The 24,688-nt window shown below is 52.6% G+C and overlaps 11 protein-coding genes across 11 annotated transcripts; 4 read left to right on the top strand and 7 right to left on the bottom strand.

Moving 5' to 3' along the window:
- Positions 1 to 950: 950 nt before the first annotated feature.
- Positions 951 to 3,128, top strand: DACRYDRAFT_82779 (cytochrome P450). The gene is made up of 10 exons (XM_040776591.1): positions 951 to 1,401; positions 1,453 to 1,641; positions 1,694 to 1,800; positions 1,851 to 1,892; positions 1,949 to 2,064; positions 2,115 to 2,220; positions 2,271 to 2,559; positions 2,611 to 2,748; positions 2,798 to 2,938; positions 2,991 to 3,128. The coding sequence occupies exons 1-10, from the start codon at positions 1,061 to 1,063 to the stop codon at positions 3,070 to 3,072; spliced, it is 1,551 nt and encodes a 516-aa protein (XP_040625840.1). The 5' UTR covers positions 951 to 1,060; the 3' UTR covers positions 3,073 to 3,128.
- A 184-nt stretch (positions 3,129 to 3,312) lies between these two features.
- DACRYDRAFT_82774 (cytochrome P450) lies at positions 3,313 to 5,391 on the bottom strand (the record flags this gene model as incomplete). The annotated part of the gene is made up of 5 exons (XM_040776590.1): positions 3,313 to 3,725; positions 3,777 to 4,086; positions 4,159 to 4,668; positions 4,716 to 5,011; positions 5,063 to 5,391. The coding sequence occupies 5 exons, from the start codon at positions 5,389 to 5,391 to the stop codon at positions 3,644 to 3,646; spliced, it is 1,527 nt and encodes a 508-aa protein (XP_040625839.1). The 3' UTR covers positions 3,313 to 3,643.
- Positions 5,392 to 6,319: 928 nt separating this feature from the next.
- DACRYDRAFT_110272 (cytochrome P450) lies at positions 6,320 to 7,105 on the bottom strand (the record flags this gene model as incomplete). The annotated part of the gene is made up of 3 exons (XM_040769031.1): positions 6,320 to 6,410; positions 6,459 to 6,910; positions 6,971 to 7,105. 3 exons carry the CDS (start codon positions 7,103 to 7,105, stop codon positions 6,320 to 6,322), a joined length of 678 nt encoding a protein of 225 aa, XP_040625838.1.
- A 1,240-nt stretch (positions 7,106 to 8,345) lies between these two features.
- DACRYDRAFT_110271 (cytochrome P450) lies at positions 8,346 to 9,688 on the bottom strand (the record flags this gene model as incomplete). The annotated part of the gene is made up of 6 exons (XM_040769030.1): positions 8,346 to 8,481; positions 8,526 to 8,654; positions 8,703 to 8,974; positions 9,030 to 9,280; positions 9,328 to 9,369; positions 9,454 to 9,688. 6 exons carry the CDS (start codon positions 9,686 to 9,688, stop codon positions 8,346 to 8,348), a joined length of 1,065 nt encoding a protein of 354 aa, XP_040625837.1.
- A 267-nt stretch (positions 9,689 to 9,955) lies between these two features.
- Positions 9,956 to 11,874, bottom strand: DACRYDRAFT_118244 (cytochrome P450; the record flags this gene model as incomplete). The annotated part of the gene is made up of 8 exons (XM_040770549.1): positions 11,538 to 11,874; positions 11,178 to 11,479; positions 11,086 to 11,127; positions 10,783 to 11,033; positions 10,454 to 10,725; positions 10,283 to 10,402; positions 10,094 to 10,231; positions 9,956 to 10,034 (listed from the first exon to the last, which is right to left on the bottom strand). The coding sequence occupies exons 1-8, from the start codon at positions 11,864 to 11,866 to the stop codon at positions 9,956 to 9,958; spliced, it is 1,533 nt and encodes a 510-aa protein (XP_040625836.1). The 5' UTR covers positions 11,867 to 11,874.
- A 31-nt stretch (positions 11,875 to 11,905) lies between these two features.
- On the top strand, positions 11,906 to 12,868 carry DACRYDRAFT_24049 (uncharacterized protein). Its single transcript, XM_040773522.1, has 3 exons — positions 11,906 to 12,015; positions 12,077 to 12,310; positions 12,360 to 12,868. The coding sequence occupies exon 3, from the start codon at positions 12,513 to 12,515 to the stop codon at positions 12,783 to 12,785; it is 273 nt and encodes a 90-aa protein (XP_040625835.1). The 5' UTR covers positions 11,906 to 12,015; positions 12,077 to 12,310; positions 12,360 to 12,512; the 3' UTR covers positions 12,786 to 12,868.
- A 144-nt stretch (positions 12,869 to 13,012) lies between these two features.
- On the top strand, positions 13,013 to 14,923 carry DACRYDRAFT_118243 (uncharacterized protein; the record flags this gene model as incomplete). Its single annotated transcript, XM_040770548.1, has 5 exons — positions 13,013 to 13,377; positions 13,433 to 13,751; positions 13,806 to 13,911; positions 13,970 to 14,274; positions 14,324 to 14,923. The coding sequence occupies 3 exons, from the start codon at positions 13,013 to 13,015 to the stop codon at positions 13,905 to 13,907; spliced, it is 786 nt and encodes a 261-aa protein (XP_040625834.1). The 3' UTR covers positions 13,908 to 13,911; positions 13,970 to 14,274; positions 14,324 to 14,923.
- Positions 14,924 to 15,429: 506 nt separating this feature from the next.
- DACRYDRAFT_70078 (uncharacterized protein) lies at positions 15,430 to 17,437 on the bottom strand. Its single transcript, XM_040775916.1, has 5 exons — positions 17,367 to 17,437; positions 16,976 to 17,316; positions 16,531 to 16,930; positions 15,914 to 16,482; positions 15,430 to 15,855 (listed from the first exon to the last, which is right to left on the bottom strand). The coding sequence occupies exons 1-5, from the start codon at positions 17,420 to 17,422 to the stop codon at positions 15,482 to 15,484; spliced, it is 1,740 nt and encodes a 579-aa protein (XP_040625833.1). The 5' UTR covers positions 17,423 to 17,437; the 3' UTR covers positions 15,430 to 15,481.
- Positions 17,438 to 18,286: 849 nt separating this feature from the next.
- On the bottom strand, positions 18,287 to 19,794 carry DACRYDRAFT_24046 (uncharacterized protein). Its single transcript, XM_040773521.1, has 2 exons — positions 18,808 to 19,794; positions 18,287 to 18,756 (listed from the first exon to the last, which is right to left on the bottom strand). The coding sequence occupies exons 1-2, from the start codon at positions 19,050 to 19,052 to the stop codon at positions 18,396 to 18,398; spliced, it is 606 nt and encodes a 201-aa protein (XP_040625832.1). The 5' UTR covers positions 19,053 to 19,794; the 3' UTR covers positions 18,287 to 18,395.
- Positions 19,795 to 21,305: 1,511 nt separating this feature from the next.
- On the top strand, positions 21,306 to 21,868 carry DACRYDRAFT_96250 (Rhodanese-like protein). Its single transcript, XM_040777356.1, has 2 exons — positions 21,306 to 21,398; positions 21,465 to 21,868. The coding sequence occupies exons 1-2, from the start codon at positions 21,321 to 21,323 to the stop codon at positions 21,765 to 21,767; spliced, it is 381 nt and encodes a 126-aa protein (XP_040625831.1). The 5' UTR covers positions 21,306 to 21,320; the 3' UTR covers positions 21,768 to 21,868.
- Positions 21,869 to 21,942: 74 nt separating this feature from the next.
- Positions 21,943 to 24,516, bottom strand: DACRYDRAFT_24044 (uncharacterized protein). Its single transcript, XM_040773520.1, has 7 exons — positions 23,581 to 24,516; positions 23,343 to 23,522; positions 22,866 to 23,284; positions 22,692 to 22,813; positions 22,585 to 22,645; positions 22,388 to 22,534; positions 21,943 to 22,335 (listed from the first exon to the last, which is right to left on the bottom strand). Exons 3-7 carry the CDS (start codon positions 22,959 to 22,961, stop codon positions 22,126 to 22,128), a joined length of 636 nt encoding a protein of 211 aa, XP_040625830.1. The 5' UTR covers positions 22,962 to 23,284; positions 23,343 to 23,522; positions 23,581 to 24,516; the 3' UTR covers positions 21,943 to 22,125.
- Positions 24,517 to 24,688: the final 172 nt, after the last annotated feature.

Here is a 24,688-nt window from a genome sequence, read left to right as displayed (position 1 = left end):
CCTCGAAACTTTCATCCCTGGGAGGGAGCAGCACATATCAATTCAAAACAGCGGCAATATCATGCACAGTTATCCATTTGTCTTTGCCTTCACGCGCCGGATTGTTCAACGAAGCGCGAACGCCGTGCCGGGAAATGTGTTCTGGCTTCCAGGTTTAGAGGCGTGTATCCTCTGGGATTACGCTGGCTAAGGCTATTAATCTGACTGGCATGATCCATTGTCCGGCTCTATACCGGGTCTGGCATCGTCCAGTATGAGATGTAGGTGTTCAGTGTGTTTATTCTTTACTGCCTATTTCAGGTGTCACAATGTGTTGGCTGGTACCGAGGCCTCTGAGTAGTACTGTACATGTACAGCACCACTTGTTTCCGCTTGAGCACACACACGCAGGCGGTGCAAGTCACAACGCTGGCACTTAAAGGGCGAAACATTATGTCAGCACTGTAAGCTCTCCGTAAGCACAGCCATTACGGCAGCCGTTTACTCATCCCTTGCGTTGTTATTATTATTGGCTGTGTCTTAGCATGGAAACTTGTTAGTTTCCTCATTTGTATTTAGATTCCGTGACATCACACATAAGGGTCTTGCCGGTTACTAGTTTCAGGTCCCCGGTCGCATCGGGCAAGATTGACTGGCCAATCCCTGAGCACGTGAGTGATTAGCACCGAGCCACGGAACGGCTGGAATGTTTGCAATTGGTCAACATATTATTTCTCTATTATCATGAACCCTGGTAATATTGTTCTTGTCTGGACGCCGTGCCGGAGCGCCGATGCGTTTTTTTCTTTCCATGCCAGACGGAAGGAAACACACGTGTTGTTTATGTAATGTTTTCAGGCACCGACTTTCCATCCCTGATCCCTATTTTTTGCTACCTTCTCTGATGTCGGTCGATGTTCTCTCCTAGAACCTCTGGGTCTCGATCGTCCTTGACACTGATCTGATCCTCGGTCACACGTGGTTGATTAGAATTTCTGATAGCAACGTGGCAGGTATTATCGGACAGCCACTCTTGAACTTGCTTTAATACTCTGTACAAGCGCGTGCTGGCCCTCTGTGCATGTCAGCAATGCTCACCTTCCAAATATCATGGGGAACAGTAGTCGAAGCCGCTGCCGTGGCAGCCGTCATGCTGGTTCTGTGGCGACAGGTTCGCCCATCCAGTCGTCCGCCTCTTCCCCCGGGCCCTCGCCCAATTCCACTTATAGGCAACCTCAGCCTACCCAAGGACTACAGAGTCACGTTTCGCGAACTTGCGGATAAATATGGCGAAGTGGTCAACTTCTGCATATTCGGCAAGAACCTCATCTTGTTGAACAGCAAACGCGCTGTGACCGAGTTGCTAGAGAAGCGTGCCACCACCTCTTTTGGGCGGCAGAAGCTGGTCATGGCTCACGAATTGTATTGAATTCCATACACTGAAACCGTGGACGTTTCTAATACATGTAACAGGGTCGGTCTGAAATACATGTTCTCGCAAGTCAGCGACCCTGTCTTGCACCGGCAGTATCGTCGCGTTTTCTCTGCCGTCTTCGGTCCACGCCCATCACGCGCTTTCTGGGACATACAAACTCTCCAGATCCGCAAGCTCACCGCCAAGCTGTTAACATCCACCAGTGAATACTCTGCGCATATAGACAAGTTTGTAGATGCTCAACTCAACTACTCTGTACCACACTTATATCTTGCTCAGGGCCACTGCAGCTATTTCCTTCCTCATCGCATATGGGAAGGATCTAGACCAGGAAGATCCCTCACTAGTGAAGAAGATCCATGGATTTATGGGACTCCTGATGCGTCGTAAGCTCCACTCGTGGATGTGGATACTACAATGTCTCATCGTTTGACAGTTCAAGCACCGGGCGCTTTCCTAGTCGACTTGATACCAGGGTGTATGTTCTTCTGTCAGTATCCTCTGCTCCCCACCTGACACGTGTGGTGTCCTCAGTACAGAAGCTTCCCGAGGGCTGGCCTGGAACGAAGTTCAAGCAACAAGCTAAAGTATGGAGGAAGGAGGTGGACGAGGTTATGGATGTTCCATACCAGAGCGTCAAGCAGGACATGGTACGTGGTCGAAAGCAAAGCCGAAGAAGTGTTTCTCATGTTTTTCATAGGCTTCAGGAAAAGCCGATCCGTCCTACACACTTAGTCTCCTGGAGGGCGCCGATGGAAAAGACACCGACGAGATCGTGATCAAGTGGACGGCTGGTGCTATATTCAGTAATTTCGCTTTATCGCTATCGAACGAAGATGTATTGATGCGATTGTAGACGCCGGCAGTGACACGACAGCAGCCTCGATCCACAACTTTCTGTACGCCATGATGATGTTCCCGCAAGTGCAAGCCAAAGCCCAACAGGAGCTCGATGCCGTCATTGGCAGGGACCGCCTTCCCACGATCGAGGATCGAGACAAGTTACCGTACTGCTGGGCGATGACGCAGGAATCCCTGCGATGGCAGCCAGTCGCCCCACTGGCCCTGCCTCATCTCATGCTTGCCGACGAGATCTATGAAGGATATCTGATTCCTAAAGGAGCTATGATCATGGCCAACGTCTGGTATGCACTCAGTCTGGAATCTTCTCTTTATGATTGTGACATCTTTTGCAGGCTGCTTGCCAGGGAAGAGAGGGAATTTCCGGCTGCTGCCGAGTTCCAACCAGAAAGATATCTCAGCAAAGACGCCAAGCCGTCGGAAGATGCAGAACAGACCCGAGGGCCATCATTTGGCTTCGGATTTGGCCGCCGGTATGTCACTCATCGTCTAACACACTCTTTGGCTTATCCAACTTTGCAGAGCCTGTCCCGGGTCGTACCTTGCAGAGGATTCTCTCTTCGCTGCTGTTGTCACCATCCTTTGGTCAAGCATCGTTTCGATTCCGGCAGGATATTCAAAAGAGACGCTAGATCCAGGTTATCCCAAGAAACCGGCCGTGCAGTAAGCACGTCCACCCTTTTTGCTTGATCGCTTCTCAACATGACTATTCTAGTCGCCCAGTACAATTTCCTATCGATGTGAAACGGCGCTTCCCGACTGCGCTAGAAATGCTGAAGCAGTCGATCCATGAATGATAGCACGATACACGTATAGACTGTCCTGCTTACCTCCTTGAGTGATAATCCATTCATCTTTATGACCAAAAGTTTTCCATTTTGAGTGGTATCCCAGATTGACGTTCAGCTCAGATGTCTGTCCGGACTAAATCAGCAAACCTGTCAGTCGGGAGCAGCGGGAAGGAACCATGTTTGAGACCCTGGGATCCGGTCCAATTTCCCTGAAGCAGACGGTGTAAGGTCTCAGCCTTGTGTCGCCCAGCACAACAGATGTGTATGATTGGTGGTCCCCCCGATCAGGAAGGCGAAGACCCACAAGAGACTCTAAACGGACGGACAAGGCCCTTTCATCACGGGGGTTATTAATCTACAAACGTTTCGACCCCTCCAGTCTTTTCCCCGAATACCAGCCATTTCTCTGGATTTATTGCATCGTTGACCTGTGCTGGCCGCTCACATGCTGACAGCCTCGCATCTGTTTTGGGCCAAGCGGTACATCCTTCGGATGATAGCGTGGGCTCACTGTGCACTCATTCTCTTGTATTCTTATGCCTATCCTCTCCAGTCTATGATTGATGTCACTCCAGACTCAATTTGACAAAGACGCCTGTAGCATATCAAGACATTGTTCTGATCTCACTTGGATCTGGCATGGTATCTCCTTGGGACGACTGATGAAGATGGATCAGTACGGGCCTCATGACATGGGATTTTCAACCTACTTCACAGCGCCCGTCTCATATATCACAGTACCGTCGAAAGAGGAGCTCCCCGTCATGTTCGCTCCCCAAAGAAACGTTATAATGAACGCGAACACCGACGCCTCGGCAAGATGTTGACCTGGACACACGCGTCGTCCGAATCCAAAGGCCTCCCGTCCGCCATCCAAGACTCTTGTTCCGTCGTCGGATAGGAAACGTTCTGGTCGAAACTCCTCTGGGTGCGGGTATATTTTGCTATTGTGGGTCATTGACCAAATGCTTGCGATAACTGTCGTCCCGCGCGGAAATCGGTAACCAGAATAGAGGCCATCTGATATTGCGGCATATAGGGTTAGCACGGTTAGAACAGACAGTCACATTTGAGAGTGCCACAGACTCTCACCCTCGAGCATCGCATGGGGAATGCCAAGTGGAACAACAGGCCTCCACCGAAGGATCTCTTGGACCATTGCTTGACAATATGGTAACATGGCTCGGTCTTGCATCTTGGGCAAGCGTTCTTGTCCGATTACGCGCTCAATCTCTTCTCGACCACGCTCCCACACTTTGGGAAACAACAACATTGCTACCAGGAAATTCTCGAGTGTCGCAAGTGTCGTGTCGGCTCCTGCTCCGTACAATGTTCCTGCGCTGTACTTCACGAGCTCCACCAGCTCGTCGAATCCAACATGCTCTAGTATTTGTGGTCTGGAAAGAATGTTCGACACGTAACATGGCTGGGCGGTTCCTGCTTCCATCTCTCGCTGCACCTTTTGCAAATGAGTCTGCCGCAACTCATCCGCGGTTTCCCGCCATTGTCGCGCCGTTATCTTGAAACTCGCACCAGGAAACCAATCCGGTAAGTGCTTTAAAAATGGCAGGGTGTCAACAATGAAAGCGCCGGGTCGTATCACTGATGGGTTTCAGGGAGCAATTGTGAGTTCGAAGGTTGTATCTCACCTCGCTCAAATATCAGCAAGACCTTCCGCGCTGTAACCAGAAATTCGTCATCCGGGCCGGTAAGGCGATGTCCGTATACCACTTCGGAAATGATGCTTCCGACGCTCTGCATAATCGCCTCTACAGGGTCTTCCCTCCCCTCAAGTAGTTGGAGAACACCTCGCCGCATCTCCCTCAACTGGATGTCCCAGTAATTCTGGCACGCAGTACTATTCAAGGCTCTTGCATACAGGCGGCGATACTTTCGATGCATCGACACGTCCGAGGTCAATGTTGGAAGCTTCCCGAGTCCCACCCTGCGCTAAATGATAAGACGGCTTCCTCTCAAAGTCTTGCCAATGTCTTACAGTTCGTGTGCCATAACTAGCTGGGGCCTTCCTGCACTTGCCGAAGCACCTTTCTCCAGCACCTCCGTGACTGCTCTGGCCGAGTTCAGCACAATGATTGGCTTGCCAAGAACCGTCAGAGTCATCATATCCCCATATCTTCTTGACCATTCTGCAAAAATCAAGTGACTGTTGGCTTTTGGAAGTTGGAATAGATTTCCCAGCACAGGAAGTCCAGGTGGTCCGGGTGGAACAGGTGGCGATGACAGAACACGGTGAATGCTGTTGTACGAGATCAGGAGGAATACAGCGATCGTCCCAGCGCCTAGAACGAGAGAGACCAGGAACATGAGGTTTATGGAACAAGCACTGGTGCTCTCTTCCTGCCTGACCTACTCATATTTATAGTTTTGTGCGCCAGGCCGTAAACATGCCATGTTGTGTCCCCGGATCAGCTTCGCGTTCTTCTCCAACCAAAACTTCTGGCGCATCAATTGGTATAGGCCCAGGAAAGCGTTGATCTATACCCGATAACAGATAAATACCATGTCCCTCTTGGAGTTTCGGCAGCTGAGAGCGGCATGCCTTACTACAAGGTTCTGGCCTGACTCGAGTTCCTTTGGGCAGGATCATGTGCGGGCGGAGGCTTCCAAACGAAGTGCCTTAACAAAGGGGATTACGCGTACTTGAGGGCCCGCTGGCCCATTGATTGGCCTGCATCGTGGGATTTGGCTGCCGAAGACTTCTCCGGCATCTCGAATCCGGGTATGGACGGCAACTACTGACGTAGGGCGTGAGGACTCAAAATGTCCTGGGGCGAGGCTCACCCTTAACACGAAGGGTCTTCCGGTACGAACAAACAGCTGGCCTGTGTGTGGCGACGGTTCCTGACATTTCCACCCCGTCGGCAAGCTCTTGCTTCGCAAGGAAACCAACGGGATCTGCATTGCCACGTACCAAGCATGAGCTCTGCCCGCAAACATGCCTTATCTAAGGCAACAAGTTAAAGGTACGGACATGCTATTGTGTCAGCCATGCCAGGAGCGCCGGCATACTGCGACGGATAGCTTGATCACATGGTTAAACATCAAACAAGCCGCTCTATGACCGCCTTTCGAAGAGCGTCAAGAGCATCACCCGATCTAGGCTCAATTATGGCCGGTATTCTTGTCGGCCGACTGTTGTCACGCGCACAAGTTAGTCGCGCTCCACACTGTTAACTGGTTCGACCTACTTTACAACTCGTCCCCCCTCGTACTTGAGCTCCGTGCGATCCCATTAAGACGATGCCCGCAGGTTGGCTGTCCACACGAAAGTACAGACAAATGCAAAAATAGACGCCTCGGCTAAATGACTGCCCGAGCAGTTGCTGATTCTACATCAGCAGCTAGCAGGAAGGTGGAGCATTTATCCTCACCGTCGTCCAAACCCAAACACCTCTCGTCCGTCCTCTATAACAGTGCGAAGCTTACCTTCAAGTGTCAGGAAACGTTCCGGCCGAAAGATATTGGGATCCGGGTAGAATGCAGGATCATGTGTCATGGCCCTAGCGTGATCGATTGGGATTGAGAATACAACAGATCGCAGAGGCACGAACCAGATATTTGCCACAATTATGCTGCCGCGAGGCAAAACATATCCATCATACTCCTCTTCCTCAGTAAGCACATGGGGAAGGGATAAGTTGACAACCGGATTCCATCGAAGAACCTCCTGAGCCATGGCGGCACAGTACGGAAGCTGATCCTTCTCCTCGATTCTTGGCAGGCGGTCACTGCCAATGACTTCATCCATCTCTTGCTGTGCCCGAAGAAGGGAAGACGGGAATAGCAGCATGGCCACCAAGAACATCTGAATAGATGCGACTGTCTGACATGGCAACATCCCTATTAGTAAAGGGGCTCGTGGACGGGATGTGAAGAGACGTACGGTATCACTTCCGCCGAGAAAGAGAACACCGCTACCCCACTTGATCCGTTCTTCTGCCTCCGGATCTAAAAGGAGGTTTCCTTCTTCATCTTGAAGCTCTTCAGAAACAAGACATGGCAGTGCGTTGCCAGCCATGACATTGCTCTTGGCAATTTTGTACGGTTCATTCACCAATTCAAGACAGTCTCGTTTCACTTGAATACCCTCGCGTTTGAACCCTGCACCCGGGAACCAGCTCGGGAGATATCTCACTGGGTGCGTATTACTTTCTGAGCTTCGACGTCAAATCACGTCGGGCTTACAGAACGGAAGTCCCTCAACAATGTATTCCCCTGGCCTGCCAGCTACGGAGCACATAGTCAGAGAAAGTTTACTCATCAGCAAAACCATCACACCCTTTTTCAACAGAGCGAAGGATTCGCGTGACATTGGCTATAAGCACGTCATCGTTCGTTTTCGTTTCGCGCGCGTATACTAGCTGACTCGTGATACTGGTCACGGCCCTTCCAAGCGACGCAAGCCAGCCCGACTCATCGTCTTTTGCTTCACAGATTTCGAGTACGGCCCTTCTCATTTCGGCAATCTGAATGGCTGAATATTTTGGAATTGTGGTGGAACGAAGGGCTTTAGAAAACATGCGACGATACTCTTTGTGTAGAGTCATATCAGAGTTGAGGCTGGCTAATTTGCTGATTTGACAGCTACATAGTATAATTCAAGATTTGGAGGGGTGACATGTTGAAGGGACTCACATATCATCAATTATAACCAAGCGAGGTCGTGCAGAGCTCGTCGAGGCCCGTTTTTCCAATATCTCTTTTGCTGCTGCCCGCGTGCCTAGTATGAACAAGGGCTGGCTCTTCATTTCAAGGTTGTTCTCTGATCAATTGTTCAGCCCAAGGTCATTATAATGCCTGAAGAAGGCAAGTACACGTACGCACGCTCGTCGGAGTAGCCTGAATCACATGGAATCTCAAGGGGTTAAGGAGAAACAATGCAATCGGCCACTATCAGTCCCATGTCAGAGAATGCGATGTTATCATCATACCATTTGGCACAAAGGTTGAACAACAGCCTACGACGTATATGGAAACCGATCATTATGATCGGCAGGAACGATAGGAATCATGTCACGACACGAATTGGCGCCTGCTGAATGGAGAATCCAAATCGTCTCCTGAGATGAGCCATGACCGGATGAGGACACAAGGGTCCCTATTCCGTCAACCAACCACTGAGCAAGTCTGATGCATGCTGTGTTCTTGCTCTGATGTTGGCCGGTATGTGTTTTGGACGACTGCGTGAATCACAAACAATCAGAATTCAAATCCGACGTCCTGCTGATATTCGCGCTTCGAAGGTGGGAAAGGAATACTCACTTGACGATCCCACCCCCATACTCTGGTTCACTGCCATCCCAATCTGATGTGCCCTGAAGATTCGAACTCCATACGAACGTGCATACGAAAGCAAAGATAGTCGCTTCAGCTAGATGATTGCCTGGGCATATGCTGCATCAGATTGAGTGTGGCTAAATGGAAGAGAAAGACTGCACCGTCGACCGAATCCGACCACTTCTCTGCCGTCTTCCCTGGGAAAAAGGGTCTGGCTGTCTTCTGATAAGAAGCGGTCGGGATTGACCACGCTGGGCTCCTCGTAGATTATCGGATCTTGTGCAAGTGCCCTTTGTCCAGTCAGACGTCAGTTCGCCTCAGACAAAATGGCAACATACCAGGAGTTGGGGATGACAATGCTCCCTTTGGGCAGGATCCACCCGTCGTACGATTCATCTTGAATCAAAACATGAGGAATACACAATGGCACCACGGGGTTCCATCTGAGAAGCTCCTGGACCATAGCGGTGCAATACGGTAGGTTGTTACGGTCTTCCAACGTAGGCATCCGGTCTGGCCCCACGACACGGTCGATCTCTTGCTGCGCCTTGAGCTGAGCTGAGGGAAAGAGCAGTATGGCTGTGAGGAACATCTGGATCGCTGCAACTGTCTGGTTGAGTAATATCAGACTTCGTGTTTGACTAATATCAGATAAGACAGCGCACCGTATCCACTCCGCCGCCCCAAAGCACCCCAGCGGCCCATTTGATCCGTTCTTCCTCCTGCGGATCTTCTATGATATCGCCCTGTTCATCGACAAGCAGGTGGGAAACAAAGCACGGCGTAGGTTTTCCTATGTGGAGAGACTGTTTCACCGTATTGAAAGGATCGTCCACTAGCTCCTGACAGTCTTGACGGATCTGCATGCCGATGCGCTTGAAGGAAGCGCCGGGAAACCACGAAGGGAGATATTTCACTGCATGGCATATCAGATACAGAACCACGCATACAAGGTAGACTCACGAAAGGGAAGACCTTCGACAATGTACTCTCCTGGTCTCCCTGCTGCACGAAACTCCATTAGCCAACGCCAGCGTCAAAACGAGACCTTTGCCCACCTCTCTCAACAGATCGTAGTATGCGGTTTACCTTGGCGATGAAGCATCCTCTTCTGTCTTGACCTCAAACCATACACAATTCGGCTCGTCACGCTTGATACAGCCCGCCTGATCGACTTCAGCCATCGCTCGTCGTCCGCGCCATGCCGCAACATCTCGAGCACCGCGCGGCGCATTTCCTGGATTTGAATTTCCCAGTAGGATGGAATAGCGCGCGATCCCAGTGCCTGGGTAAACATGCGTCTATAGTGCTTGTGGAGTTCCATGTCCGAGTTGAGACTTGCAAATCTGTTGATCTGACATCTGCCATGATAGGAACAGGAGCATGAGGTGCATATATGCGGAAGGGACTGGGGGTTTCAGTGGGCGCTTCTCATGGATGGGCGCCTCTTCCATTCAAACTCCGAGCAACTCTAATTCGGCCACACACTTTGTTTTCACTTCTGGACCAGCCAGATTGATAATGATAACTCCTGAACGAACTGTCACCGCTATTATTCCTACAGGTAATATTGCAGAAGTACCACGCGCTATCATAATACTGCGTTCTTCAACATCTCCACAACGTTCTGCGACCTCGGCTTTGCCTCTGCCGGGAGGTTCTTCGGCCGACTCCCACACAACCTCCATCAGTATCTGCACGATTCATCACGAAGAGAAAAGTTACACACTTGACAACACTTCCCCCATCCTCGTACTGCAGCTCTGAGCCGTCCCAGTTCTTCGAAGGGCACATGCTAGCAGCCCACACAAACGTGCATATGAAAGCAAAAATAGATGCTTCGGATAGATGGATACCGGGGCATTTTCTGCATGGGAGTAAGACACCGTTTTCGGCTTCGAGAACCACGGAGACCTACCGGCGACCGAAGCCGAATACTTCCCGACCATCTGTTCCAAGCACGGTGGACGGATTCATGAATCGCTCGGGAATGAATGTGTCCCCATCTGCATACACGCTCGCTTCTCTGGAAAGTGCCCTGCAATTCGCGTCACTTCATGTCCCGCCGTTCTAAATACATTATACGCACCATGTATTTGCAACAACTATACTCCCCTTTGGTAACACCCGGTCATTATATTCTATGTCCTCTGTCAACTGATGTGGTACACAAAGCGGCACCACTGGGTTCCATCGCAGGATCTCTTGCATTATAGCGGTACAGTATGGTAGATTTTCTCGGTCTTCGATAGTAGGGAGGCGATCACGTCCTATTACACTGTCGAACTCGGCTTGAGCGCGCTGTTGTACAGACGGATATTGTAGCAAAGCAACGAGGACCATCTGAAGTGTTGCAACTGTCTATATGTTACCGCTTGAGTCAATCGTGTTTCGGTCGTGTGGGAGGGAGAGACAAACCGTATCTGTCCCCGCGAGAAGCAGTGCGCCAGCAGCCCACTTAAGGCGTTCCTGTGCTGCTTGGTCCATGACAATTTGTCCGTCCTCCCCCTGCAGCATATCGGCAACAAAGCAGGATTCAGCAGTGCCGGCGGCGAGGTTGTCTCTGACAATGTCGTACGGTTCATTGACCGCTTCCAGGCATTTGTCGTGAAGTTCCTGGCCTTCATGCTTAAAAGAAGCCCCGGGGAACCAGCCGGGAAGGTGTTTCACTGTGGCAATCTGTGTCATCAAACGTAAGCTTTCCAAGAGGATGGAACTTACAGAATTGAAATGCTTCTACTACATATGTTCCGGTCTTGCCGGCTGCAATACTCCGGTTAAGCAGTGACGACAATAATAGGTTGACAGCGTACCCATTCCAACAGGCTTAAGGAGTCTCATAACCTTACAGAAGAACGGGTCATCTTCTGTCCTCGCTTCCTGTGCATACACAATTTGGGTTGTTAAGCTGGCCACCGCTCTTCTCAATGGGACGAGCCAGGCATGGCCATCGTTGCTTTCCATAATAGTCAGAACCGCGCGCCGCATCTCGGTAATAAGGATTGTGTGGTAGGCTTGTACGCCTCGTGATGAAAATGCTTTTGCAAAAAGGCGCCTGGCCTGCTTGTGAACGACTGGGTCGGAGTTGAGACTTGGGTATTTGTTGATTTGCGCTCTATCATAAAAGGATCTTCATCAGCCCATACAGATCGATTAATTACGAAATTACGGACATCTCGTCAATCATGACCAGCTTTGGTCGGGCCGAGCAGCTGGCCGCCCGTTTTTCCATAATCTCGTGCACGGCTCGATGTGACCCTAGCACGATCGCTGGCCGCCCAAGCACTCGTAGACCGATAACATCGCCGTACTTCTCATTCCATTCGGTAAACGTGGCGAGAAGCCCACACTTTGTAGGAAGCTGATGAAGGTTACCGATGATAGGAAGCTCTGCCGGACCAGGAGGAAAATGACGAGGTCGCCGCGTCAAGATCAAGATAGGCAAAATAAAAGAAACAAAAGCCAAAAGAGCGATCGAAGTGGGTGTCAGCGAGAGAAACATTGCGATCATCCTTGATGACACTTGACGGGGTTTGATCGGGGCCAAGCCAGAGAACAGGCCTTGTTATGAGGTCAGAGAGGTGCAGTCACATCGTTGTCCTACGTGTACGATGTCCGTGCAGCATCGGAACACGGGTGTGCTCAGTCGCTCTTGGGACACAGCATGGGAGGGAAATTAGAATGGAAGCGTCATCGTGGAAGATGCACCGACCATGCACAGTGCAAACTTATCATGGACACACGGAATAAATTCGTGCTTGATAGTAGAACTCAACATATGCAACACTCATAGAGTGCTGTTTGGGAAGAAGAAGCATTCCAACAATCACTGATAGGGCCGATGGGCACGGGTTCGCGCATTTTGCGGTGCCAGGTGTTTCCGACAACGACTTCTTTTGATCCGGGTGGGCGTGCATAGCATATATATAGTTGTTGCAATCGCTCGCTGTACGACTCATCATTATGATTAGTAATTCATTTCATGAAGGACGCACGTTGTTCTGATGCAACTGGGAGCACGGAAAGCTCATGCAATCAACACTTGTACTGCCATTCGATAACTTGATGTCTGAATCTGTATCATCTGTGCCTTCTCAACCAATCCGGCGGCATGAAAAGGACAATCAGATCACCAAGGCACCGTATCCATGGAAGAGATTCAAGTTTTTTGTATGAATTACGAGAATCCTGCCGTTTTCACGATGATTCGACACCGCATTGTCAACTTCACTGCCGAACTGACTGCGTCACGTTCCGGACGAGTTTCGCAGCGTTATCGCAGTGACTTAGCAGAACTTCGGAATCTCCACGCCCAAGGATACTGCGGATTGCACCATCGCCTCCATCAGCGCAGGAAGATGGTGTTTGTACAACGCTGCCAAATGCTGAACAATGTGCAGCATCGCATACCCACGTGTTGATTGGTGAACTCGGCGCCCTTCGGAACATTTGAGAGTGGACTGAGTGTGAGAAGAAGCAGAACAAAAGATTTCGCCACCAGTCAAACGCGTTAGGCACATGAGTTCGATGAAAACAAGACTCAACCGGGGGAACGAACCCGAATGGTCGGAGCCGAGCGTGGCTCTCTCTCGGAGATAAATCCTGGGCGACTCAGGGTCGTAACAGAATGACTTGACCTTTAACCACGATGGATCCTCGAGCGCGTAAAGTTGTTTCTTACGCCGACATATCTCCTTCCATCCCAGACGAAGCTGCATCTATCACGGATCCAGCTTCGAATGCACGTCCAGCCAAACGTCCTCGCATCTCTGACCCACCCATTCCGTCCAGTAGCACCCCTTTGAATTTTACTGGCAAAGCGCTCAACGGCCAGCCAAAAAAGAAACAGAAAAAGGATCCAAAGAGTTGGCAGACGTCTCGCACGCTCACTCATGAGGAAATATGGGATGACTCCGCTCTGATCAACGCGTGGGATGCTGCGATGGAAGAGTATCGCGCCATTAATGGAGAAGACAAGGGGTGGATGGAAGATCCAGCCAAGCAGAGCGCCCTGTGAGTCTTCATTTCCTTGCAACTGGGTTTGAGCACTAATTATAAGTGCAAGTAGCTGGTGGAATACTCAACCGTCAGAGGAAGAGCTGCCCATAGAAGAAGAGGGCGAGGACGAATATCCGGAGGATGGTGTCGAAGCCGATGCCGACATAGAGGAAACCGATGCCGAGCTGCTCATCTCTACCATCGATATTCCAACTGCCCCCACCACTTATCCGACGATGTCGTCAGCGCAAGTCGCTTCTCCTGTGCTGCCTTTCCCTTCCACATCGAGCACTTCCATATTGGAGCAACTCCCGGAAGATCCGGAGAAAGTGTTAGAACTGGCGGTCCAAAGCTATTACTGGGCCGGGTATCTGATGGGAAGGAGGGACGTGAGTGACTCATCGTATTGTTGATATTATCAGAATTCTCATCCACGTATCCAGGAGCTTCTCAGACGACGTCCTGCAGCACCAGTGGAAGCAGTGAAGGCATCGAAGCCGGATCAGGAGGCAGGAGGAGAGGTAGCCAATGCGGAAGACCCATAACTACGTATGCCGAGTTTATCGTCGATGGTTGATGTCGTGTATAATGGAACCTGTTCACGCAGAATTTGCGACTGCCGCGTTAGGACTCTTTTTGTGATCGAGACACGCCTATGTTGGCACATATTTCGTCTCTACCGTACTACCACCCCGTATTCTCTACATAAGACCAGCCTATCCCGTACCATTTACACAAAAAAGGAAGACTCGGCCGCTCGATCCTATGGACAAGAACCAGACGGACAATCTAGTGCTGGACGAAGAGTTGGATTCCAGCCGGCCAGATCCTACTGAGGATGATCTCTGATCTACCCTCATGTCGTCGGCGAAGCTAAAGCAGAAAACGGATGCGTCAGAGATATATGCGACGGTAGGTCCTCCATTGTTCGAACGAGGAACGACGTCTGACGACTTTCTAGCTTGACGCTGTCGCATACGTTGTGAAGACGCCAGATCCGTACGTCGGAAGCGTAGAACGGAACGCAGACCTCATAGGCGCTTGTTCATAATTAAAGAGGATGGTGAACAGTGTGAAATGACGTCGCCGGTATACGGGTTGATATGCCGACATACCCCGGAAAACAGGCACATCCTGCAACTCATCTTCGGTAGCATATGCGGGATAAGCCTGGCAAACCTCTGCTCATATGAGTATAAGGTGGATACAGCGGACTTGAATCAAAGTGGGATGAAGACATGTCTGTCTGACTGCGGCAACACCATGGACTGGCAACAATCTACGGATGAACCAAAGTTCGTTCGCTCCTGATCTTGCCTGATCTGGGATGACCGAGACAGACGACGATGCTTATTGCTTATGCCGTGATCAGAACGCATCAGTACTCATATCAGTTGCTTGATCTTGATCTTCGTTTTTTGTATAGGGATGCCACAGGAATGTACGAGCGGGGAGTTGGAATGCACTGGCATACTGTTGGAGACGATCCAGTGCTGCAGGACGAACTCTCAGCCGTTTTCCAAGCAAATTTCAATCTTGAGTAGTTAAAGGTTGTAGAAAGAGGTGGTAACAAGCAGTTCAAAACAACTAGATTTGTGTGAAATGTGGTAAACATACGAGGTAAAACGTAAATTTATATAATTAGGGCGAGGCAAGCCCTATGCCTAGTCAACAGTTAAGAACAGTGCTACTCCTCGCCGCCATGTCGATGGTGCAGGGATTAAAATCGCAGGTCCCTGGGGTTACTATGCCGTGAACCCACTTATATAGACGTTGGGGTCGCTCGTTCGATTCCAGCTGTGGCTCCGAAACTAGATAAAACTATTGTCCCGGCGACTATTAATTTTATTTTGCTCAGTTCGCATTCAAATGTCTTCTGTCAAAATAGGAATGGTTTTCATTTTTGTTAGCTCCAACTTCTATTAATAAGAAAATGCGATCTAGAATACCGTTATGATTTGTTGCCTACCTGGGATGAATTCGACAAAAATGTCTCGGAGCCGAGGAGGTAAAACTCCGGTCGCAAAGACTGAGCACGCTTTCACGTATCCTAGACTGGATTTCCCTATTTTCCTATTCTTCATTACACCATGTTAATACACCCCCTCCCACCCACGGCCTACAAGCTAAACCTCTCAGCATGTATCTCCACCCCTCCCGCCCTCGCCGCCCCCACAGGACTGATCCTCGCCACCGCATTCTGAGCATGTCTCACCAGCCTTTCCGGTCCACAAACGACGACCCCTACTCCTCCCCCCATAGCTGGTTTCACGCCTTCTGCATCTTCCAGCTCGAACTCCAGTAGGGGGAGGACAAGCTCCCGCATGCTCGGTTTGGACGTGCTGACTGCGCAGTCCGGGATGGAGGAGAGGAGTAGAGGAGGGTCGCCGCAGGGGCATGTAAGGAATATGCGCACACGGAGGTCGAGGAACGACATGCTATGTGCGCGGAGGGCCAGTGCTTGGAGGTGTGAGACGAACCAGCTTACGCAGTCTGTTATGCGTGCGAGTGAGCGAGGTGAGGGTACAGTGGGTGAAAGAGGGCAGCGTACCGTACGAGCGGATGTACCATACAAATTCTATTTCTCGTAGCCTGCGATCACCGCCTTCGACAGCGCTGATCAGCTCGTCCATCACTCCTAGGGTGAAGGTGACCCCAGACCCCCCAGCAACGAGCAACACGCGTTCTTTGGGGTTCATACAGACCCCGCCGTAGGGGCCGTCAAGCATCACCCAAGCTCCAGTCTTGCCAAGCTTGTTCAGAGCACGCGTCCAGTCCCCGTTCACACGAGCACCGAGCAGCATCCCCTGCGTCCGGGTCGTGTCTGCCCTCGAGGCAGGGGCGTTGAGGATCGTAAGCGGATGTGCCTGGAAAGCGAGGTCGCCGGCTAAGATCCGGAGACGGACGTGTTGCCCGCCTCTCCAGCCGCCGACGGCGTCCGGGATGTGCACGAGCGTCATCTGGTCGTCGATTGGTAGGAGGGAGGCGTCTTTCACCCGGAAACGGAGGAGGCGGACGGAGATGTCCCATCCGTAGAAAGCCAGCGCGGGGTAAATCCAGGGGATGGCGTAGGGTGTGTGGTAGTTGAGGCAGACGAACCAGGCGACGTATAGCGCCACGCTAGGAACTTGGGTAAGGACGAGCATCAGAGTGCGTGCGCGGACTTACTGTGATGTGAAGAAGAACTGCCAGGCGAATATCCTGACTGGGCGAAGACTGGTCAGGACGATAAGTGTTAGCACGGAGATGGTTGCTATCCCCCTGCGCTCCTTGTCTTCCGTCAAGAGGAGGTATGCCTGCCCGTTAACAAGGCGGTTGTTGATCCACAACGCTCCATGCACCCATGCGAGGAGGAACATCATCCTCCCACCCCAGCGGTGGAGGAAGTTGAGCTTCTCGTACCCGATCGAGAGGAGGAAAGCGAGTGGGGAATTCTTGGTCGAGAGGAGGAAGACGGGGGGGATGAGCGAGAGGACCATGAATCCTGCCCGGTTAGAGTTCAGGACGAGCTCCGAGTTGAGCGTGAGGCACAGGAGGAGTGTGACTGTGAATCCCACGAGCAGGAACACTGTACCAGGGTTAGCATAAGTACGGATATCAGATGTGGGCATACGTTGTCCGACATTCAGGCGGAGATACTTGACTTCCCAGCCAAAGGTATTTCGGAAGAGTGCTTCACCCGCACGGACCAAACGCACAGGGGTAGACACTGTCACCCAACGGAAGCTATCGGTGCGTTTTATAGCACTTCCCCGGATGAGGGCTTCCTTCTCCTCCTCCGGTGCGAGGGGTGAGAGGTCTTCATACAGCCCCCAACCCTGCAGCCCGTCTCTTCTCCAGGCATGGCGCATCCTCCGATAGAGCTTCGGCAAGCGGTAGAGGATCGCAGCAGCCGCGACGGAGACCCAGGTGTAGGTAAAGATCATCGCATACCCGGGGTCGATGAGGTAGACACTTTAGACACTGGTTAGCAAGGGGCGTGGTACGAGCTGGAAGGGACGTACTCGTCTTGCTGCCCTGGGGGAGGGGCGAGTACTGGAGCAGGACCGGGGTCGGACATGGTCGTTCAGAGCAGAGATGGGACGAGTTGGAGGAGAAGCAAGTGCATAAGAAGGTCCTGGGTACGTAGAGGTACAGGATCGAGGGCGTGTGGCCACAGCAGGTGATTGATTAGCGACCAGGATAAGACAGCTCTTTGCAGATAATATTTCCAGTTTGTTGCCAGAGGATACACCAGGGGGTCAAGCGCTCACAGAACAAGGTACAAGATACACGATCAACCCCTTCAATACTTCCGGTATGAATCGGGGTGACGACAGGAATCAACCCGAATTCGCCTGTGACATGAGCAAGGACCCCGGACACTCCGAACCCCACGGCCGGATCGGGAATCACTGAATACGCCTTTTTTGGCATGGGGAGATTCTGAATGTTACTGATGCGGTGCCAGTCTCAGGCCGATATCGGTCTCTCGGGAGGGGCGTCGTACTATGATCAATCAATATCCCAGCGTGGTATTATTTTGTTTCTCGGCATGTACCTAGTCGGCAGCGGGCGGTGCACAGGCCAGGAATGGGTGGCATCACTACTGCTAATTACGAATGAAACTTCCCCAGACCCAGAAAGCAACTGTGCTTGGCCGAAATTCATGCCACTCAGGTGGAACACCGAGGAGCCTCTCCCCTCGCATATGCATATGGTGCTTGCCAGCGCACGGTCTACGGTGTGCTATCGTATGCTCGATCTGAGACGTTCAGCCATCCAGTCCGATCCACTATCCAAACCTGGCCCGCAAACGTGTCAGCTTGGATGTGGGCGATCCAACACCGTACATGGACCAGTAAATCATTATTTGTCCTGGCCAAAGGGAAATATATGAGCTTCCTAGACCGCGAGCGGATTGGAAGTCGTGATAGCGGTTGGAGTTCTATTCCCTTCCTCTCGGTATACAAGATACATTTCGTAGTTATTTAGACACTGATCATTACACCTCAAAAGTGACGCCCCCGCACGTATCCTCAACCTCTCGCAGCCTACGCACCCGTCATCGAGTGCCCTCCCATCGCAAACCTGCCAAACATCGTTTCCCCCACTCCCAACCCCACGAGTATAGATAAACAATAGCCCCAATTATACTGCATGAACGCGAGCATGAGCGCATATCCCAGTGCGGCCTGTACGACCTGCAGCAGGCCCCGGGGGAGATCGTGTGACCACAGGAAGGGGGGTAGGCGGTGCAGGGAGGCGAGTCGCGGGAAAGGGGGTGGGAGGGGAGAGTAGGCGAGCGGGGGGGGACAGCAGTCTTCGATGTCCACTTCTGACTTCTTTTCTGCTGGCAGCGGGGGTGGGGCGCTAGGCAGGTTGGCGTACTTTGCAGCGAGGATCGCGTCCGTCCTTTTTCCATCATTGGGCTTGCTCGCAATAGCACAGCGAAGGGCCACTCACCTCTGTTTCCACCATACTTCACACAAGCCCCGGATTGCCGCCACCCACCGTTCCAGGACTGCCAGGATAACCAAACCGATGCATGCACCGAACATGGCGCCGTTCGTCTGGGGTGTCCAGCCAAGGAACCAGAGCTGGTCGAACGGCGTCGCGTGGAATCCGAGCATCATGCCCATCGTACCGAGCGTGCTGGTGGGGGTGTCGCTGTCCATCCCGGGCATATCCATGTCTGGCATGTCGTCCATCTTTGGAGGTTGGTTGGGTGGTGGTTAGAGAGGTGGTGCTAATGGAGTGCACTTAACCGAAGGGCACGGATGAGCAAGAGTCTGGCAAGCCAAGCCCAGATGCACCTAAGTATCCTCCCAAGGGTACAGCAGTCACACAACCCCAGTGGTCAAGGAGAGAGACAGACCCCCATCACCCGCCTCTGGCGCATAACATCCAAATACCTCCGTCGCCTTACCAAATCCGCCCGACCCTTGCAATCTGCTCCCGCACTTTCGGATTCACGTTCCCCTCCTTCAGGGCCAAAATACCACTTCCCCGGTTCCTGTTCCGGCGCTCCGGCCACCCCATTGCCCAAAGATGTCCCTACCTCAGAAGGTAGCAAAAGGCGGGGAGAAGTCAAATCTCCACTCTCTCTCTTCTCCGGTCGTTTTCTGTGCACTTTTGAGGTCGTACCGATTTTCCTACGCTTTGCGGGCTGGTGAATAAAGGCCGTCCTATGGGGTCCTGGGAAACCGATCATTCGTCCATTCCATTCGTTTCGTTTCGTTGTTCTGCTTCCCTCCCACTTTGCACCTCCGCGCCTGTGGAGCCCGCGCATCTTCTGTCAGGTTCATATGCCAGCTTGCCGAGATTAGATACATTGCATCGGGCATGTGGGATGGCGCCATCCTCTCCATGGAAACCCGCAGCCCAGGATAGGCAAGCTGCACGAAGTATACCAGTGCGTTGGTTGCCACAGATAGAATTGCTACACCGCAGATGCCCGCGGACGACGGGCCGCAGAGACAGTTCCATTTGAGGACTGATCAGCAGACACCGGCACCCGTGCCCGTATGTACACGCGGATGATGTTCTGGATCCCAGACGGGTGACGGACCTGACACACGGCGTTGGCCGAGCGACGTTGGCGTGGGAAGCGTTGGGAAGTTTTGCGCGTTGGGATGCTTTGCACGGAGGCAGCCGGGAGCGGGTGGCCGTAAGTAAGAGAAGGGGGGTTGATTAGGGCCGGCTTGGGGGTGGGTTGGTGCTGGCGTCCAGGGGGGAGGGGTGCGTAAGGTGCATGGTGGAATATGTGATTGTTGGTTAGGTAGCATAAGGATAGTAATGAAACTTGTTGAGCAGGCTTGGTAGTAGCGGCAGAGGACAGCGAGCAGCCAGAGAGAGCAGCCAGCAGAGCAAACAGCAACAGGACAGTAGACGGCAATAACAGATCAGTTGGCAGCAAGGAGCAAGTCTCAAGACACAAGGGACAGTTCGAGGAAAGCAGACGTTCATGAGAGCAGACCAGCCCGCCTAGCAACGCCTACCTTGGCTGTGAATGACATGGTATCACCAAAGGGGGGGAAGATATCAACTTCCGCCAGCGTGGGAGGTGCGCGGCGGGCTATGTCTTCCTCCTAGGGGAGGTCGAGACTTTGAGTGTGCTGGTGAGTATGGGGAGGATGGTCCAGCGGGGGAGGAGAGAAGCAGGGGTAGAGGGAAGCAGGTAAAGAGAAGCTGATAGAGAGAAGCTGGGGGAGTCTAGCAGGAGAAAGGGGTGGAGTGGAGGGGGGGGAGAAACAGGACGCAGTGGATTGGTCGAGCACAAGGGGAGGAAGCAGCGCAGGAAGGGGGGAGACAGGGCTTGAAGGTCAGGTCGTCATCAGCACTGAGAGCGGGGAGCCATAGATCCATATATGAGCACAGACCAAGTCGGGATAAAAGTTTGATCTTTGATGGGTACGGTGGAGAGGGGGAAGGAAGTGGGCGAAGGGGACGAAATGGAGCCCCTCTTTTCCCTCGGTGGGGTTTTATACGTCGCTTGGACGGAAGGATGCGCGATTTCTGCCGCTCTGTCACGCTGCCACAGGCACACGGGGCGGATGAGGGATTTACTGGACTGCGGCGAGCGGATGAGGGGATTACGCTATTGGCTCACAGGGTAGAAAGGTAGGGAAATACTATGGAAAGGGTACGGAAATGTGCTCCAGTAACGGGAGTAAACCGGCGGTGAGAGCCGATCTGGAAGGGAAGGCAACGGGATGACGTGCTTCGGCTCCGAACATTTGCTGGAAAGCTCATTGCGGCATTTACAACCCTCCATCGCTCTCTCTGTTTATCTACCACCATCTCCAAGCTCAACAATGTATCGTCTCCCTCTCCGGCGTCTCCCCCGTCTCCTCACACCAACCCTACGCTCCATACACACCTCCCTCCCCCGTCCCTACTCCACATCCAAAGATGCCATCCCCCGCCCATACACCGATTCCCCGACGGCACACTCCCCGCCAGGCCAGGCACCGAGCATGACCCCCGCAACTCACTGGGTCCACCCAAGCGTGTCGTACGAGCAGGTCCGGGCACTCGCTGACCAGCCTAGTGATGTACGCCCCTCCCCCCAATCCCATCCCATCCCCTCGTCCCTCTCCCGCACATACTGACTATCCCAGAACGTCCTCCTGATCGACGTCCGCGAACCGGAAGAAGTAGCGCAAGGGTCGATCCCCTCCTCCCTCTCGCTCCCCCTCTCCCAGCTCCAGCGCGCACTCCACCTCACGCCAGGCGAGTTCCAGCACACCTTCAACTTCTCCAAGCCCGAGCCAGAGCAGCAAGTAGTGTTCTATTGCCGCAGCGGGAAACGAAGTCTTTCGGCGTGTGATTTGGCTAAGCGGGAAGGGTGGGATGTGAGGAACTATGATGGGAGTTGGCTGGATTGGGTTGCTAGAGAGCAGGAGAGGGGGAGGGGGGCATGAGCGGGCTCCGGGGAGCGAGAGGAGCCAGAGTACGGGCTTGCGGGAGAGGGATCTAGATGGTCACAGTCTTAGGATGAAATAGGTCTTGAACGAAGTTTTCGGTTCCAAACGCACATTACCTCCAATCGCAAGGACGAAGCCTGTCCTAGTCTTCTGACAAAGCAGCACACTCGTGTCACGTGTCCATAGCATTGAGATACACCAAGGGTAGACTCCCACATTCAAAGAGGCCAAACCTTAACAATCAGGTATTCACAATAACCCTACGTAACCAGAACTAATCTGTACTCTTTTCCTTCTCCCCCCTCGAAAGCTCCTCCCCTCTCCCCAGGTCAGACCTCATCTCCCGCCAGGCAAGTCACACACTCAGCCCCAAAGCAAGCCCCACCGCGGCCAAGAGCGCCAGGCCCAGCCCAGCGACAGGTTTCAGCGGGACAGCGGCGCTCGTCCCCCCCGAGCCGCTGGTGGTGCTGTTGGTGCTGTTGGACGGAGCGGGGGTGACGGTGCTGTTCTTGCAGGTTGTGTTGCTTGGCAGGGTGTAGTTTGAGATGAGGACGACGTCGGCACACTGCAGCCGGGTTAGCGCGGTCTTTCGGTATGGAGGGAAGCGGGGAGCGTACGTCATATAACAGCCCATCACCGCCGTTGAAGTACACCTGGATAGTCGCGTTCGTCCCGTTCACAACGGGCACGCCGACGGTAGCAGCGTCGACAGGCACGCACAGCTCGCCCTGGTAGGTCATCGCGAATGTGGGTAATAACGGTGCCTGGATAGCAGAAGGTAAGCCAGGCGCTGCGGGAAGCGGAAAGGGTGTACATAGGCAGTCCCGTTGTCCGTAGCGTTGAACTGTGCGAACGTGGTTGGGTTCTGGTCGAAGCTGGCCGGTGTTAGCAAGGGGAGGTCAGGGAAAAGCGGTACCGTACCTGATCACGATCTCGACTGAGGCTGAGGGGTGGGAACTCGTTATGTCCACTATGCCTTGATCGATCGAGAACGGCGCACGGGGGCCCAAGGGGTAGCTCGAGCAGAACGAGAGCTCGTTTTGCTGGTATGGGTTAGACGGTGCGCGGAAGATGGTGCAGAGGGGTGAGACGCACTGCTACGAAAGGACCACGAGGGGGAGGATAGTTGAGATGGAAGTGCGCAAGTGCGGGAACAGCGCCCAGGAGGAGGAAAGCAGCAGGGGAGAACATGTTGATCGTTCAAGTTCGTGAGTAGCCGAGCTGGTAGATGGTACAAGGACTGAAGACTTGGCTGGATTTATACCTCCCCAGTGTCCGGTGCCAAGGGATGTTGCTGACCCTGACGACAAGACCGATCTTGGTAACATTATTCTGGTATCTCAGTTTGTCCCGAACACCCGACAGGCACTTGATCGTCCATCGTCTCAATCGAGATTCAGTTTTGCTTCCGGAAGACGGATGACCCTAAGGACCCCGGAGTGAACCTCTCCAGGTCCCTTTTTAGGTTTTACCCTGAATTTCGATTTTCCTCCTTTGGGTAGATAGGAAACTTCCTGAAGATGAAGATGGCTTAGTCAATAAATCTCAATGCATGGGTACTAATATACACACCGGCGATGCAGGCCGTGCGTATGACCACCCGTGCCGCAAAGCAACTCGGTGATTCTTGATGTTCTCAAGCCGGCAGCCGTGGGTGGCCATTTACGGACGGAGCATGTGGGCTTTCCGTGGCACTTCGATGATGCTAGGATTGCGCACCAACTGGTGCAGAACGTGTGCCTGACACATCATCTGACGCAAGACATTTGTATGAGAACGATGCTGCCATCAGACCAAACCTGCGACCTACAAACATCCTGCCGAGCTTCCGCCCCTTTCCCTGATCTCCCGAAGAGGACTACCCCCACCCACCCCAGACCCACCAGGACAGGTGAGGGCGCTATACTCCATCGGAAGACGAGTATGTATCCCTCTGATACTTCGGTGGGAGAAGACTCGGCAGGTGTCACCATCCTGCTCCTTTACGACCTCCAGAACCACTGTTTGATCTGATGGCGCCAGTCTCAGTCTTCAGCATAGATACCATATGACATGTTTAGTTGAATGAGTTGAATTGTGCTGTTCGTGGTCCTTGTGCTTGATGAATACTGGAAGCTGAAGGAACTAAACTGGAAAGCGCAGGGTGCAAAAACTTGATTTGGCTTGGTCTTCTCCCCTAATTACTAACGCTACGCCTTGAAGATCAAGTTCAGATGCATAACATCTCCATTCTCTCGGGATCTTCCACCCAGCACAGTTCTGCTTCATGCGGTTGACAGCGTACATCTCTCGCTGATCTTTCCGTGCATCGACAACAAGGCACCACTTCGTAGTGCGTTGTCTCCGTCCAGGGGTACGAATGTATCCTCGGCAACTTGGTTCTTGGCGCCAAATGGGATAATCAGAATGGAATCCTGTATGTCCAGCTGAGAGTCCAGCACAAGGAGGAGAGGGAATCGTTCAGGGGTCCACCTGGCGATTGAGTTCCCATCCTGCCGAGCACATGGCGGTAGAACTGTATTGATATTCATCCAACGTGCCTTGTCTTGGCCGAATACCAGGTAGGAACCAGGTGTATGATCCTGTAAAGAGGGGAGACCGGAATCCCCTGATTAGGACAGCGTTTGTTTCCCAGTATCGTATCGTCGGACACCGTGACCTTGAGACGGTGTGGCAGTCGCCCGATGCAATTTCAAATTCCGAAAGCATGCAAAGCGGCCACAAGAGACAGAGCTAGCGAGAAGCCAAGCACCGACGTATCAGGTACATGACCATGAAACATCAATTTTGCCAAATGGCGCCATACGACCAAGCATGTGCCCGAGGTGGACCGAAGCCTGCCGATGGCGATGGCGACGGTGGGACGGGTAGACGACGGAGGCGGATCGCACAGACCAGAGGGGCGGGCGCAAAGCTAG

Source organism: Dacryopinax primogenitus (assembly GCF_000292625.1).
Source record: "Dacryopinax primogenitus strain DJM-731 SS1 chromosome Unknown DACRYscaffold_17, whole genome shotgun sequence".
In the NCBI taxonomy this organism is placed as follows: domain Eukaryota; kingdom Fungi; phylum Basidiomycota; class Dacrymycetes; order Dacrymycetales; family Dacrymycetaceae; genus Dacryopinax; species Dacryopinax primogenitus.
This window is presented reverse-complemented; position numbering and strand designations above follow the sequence as displayed.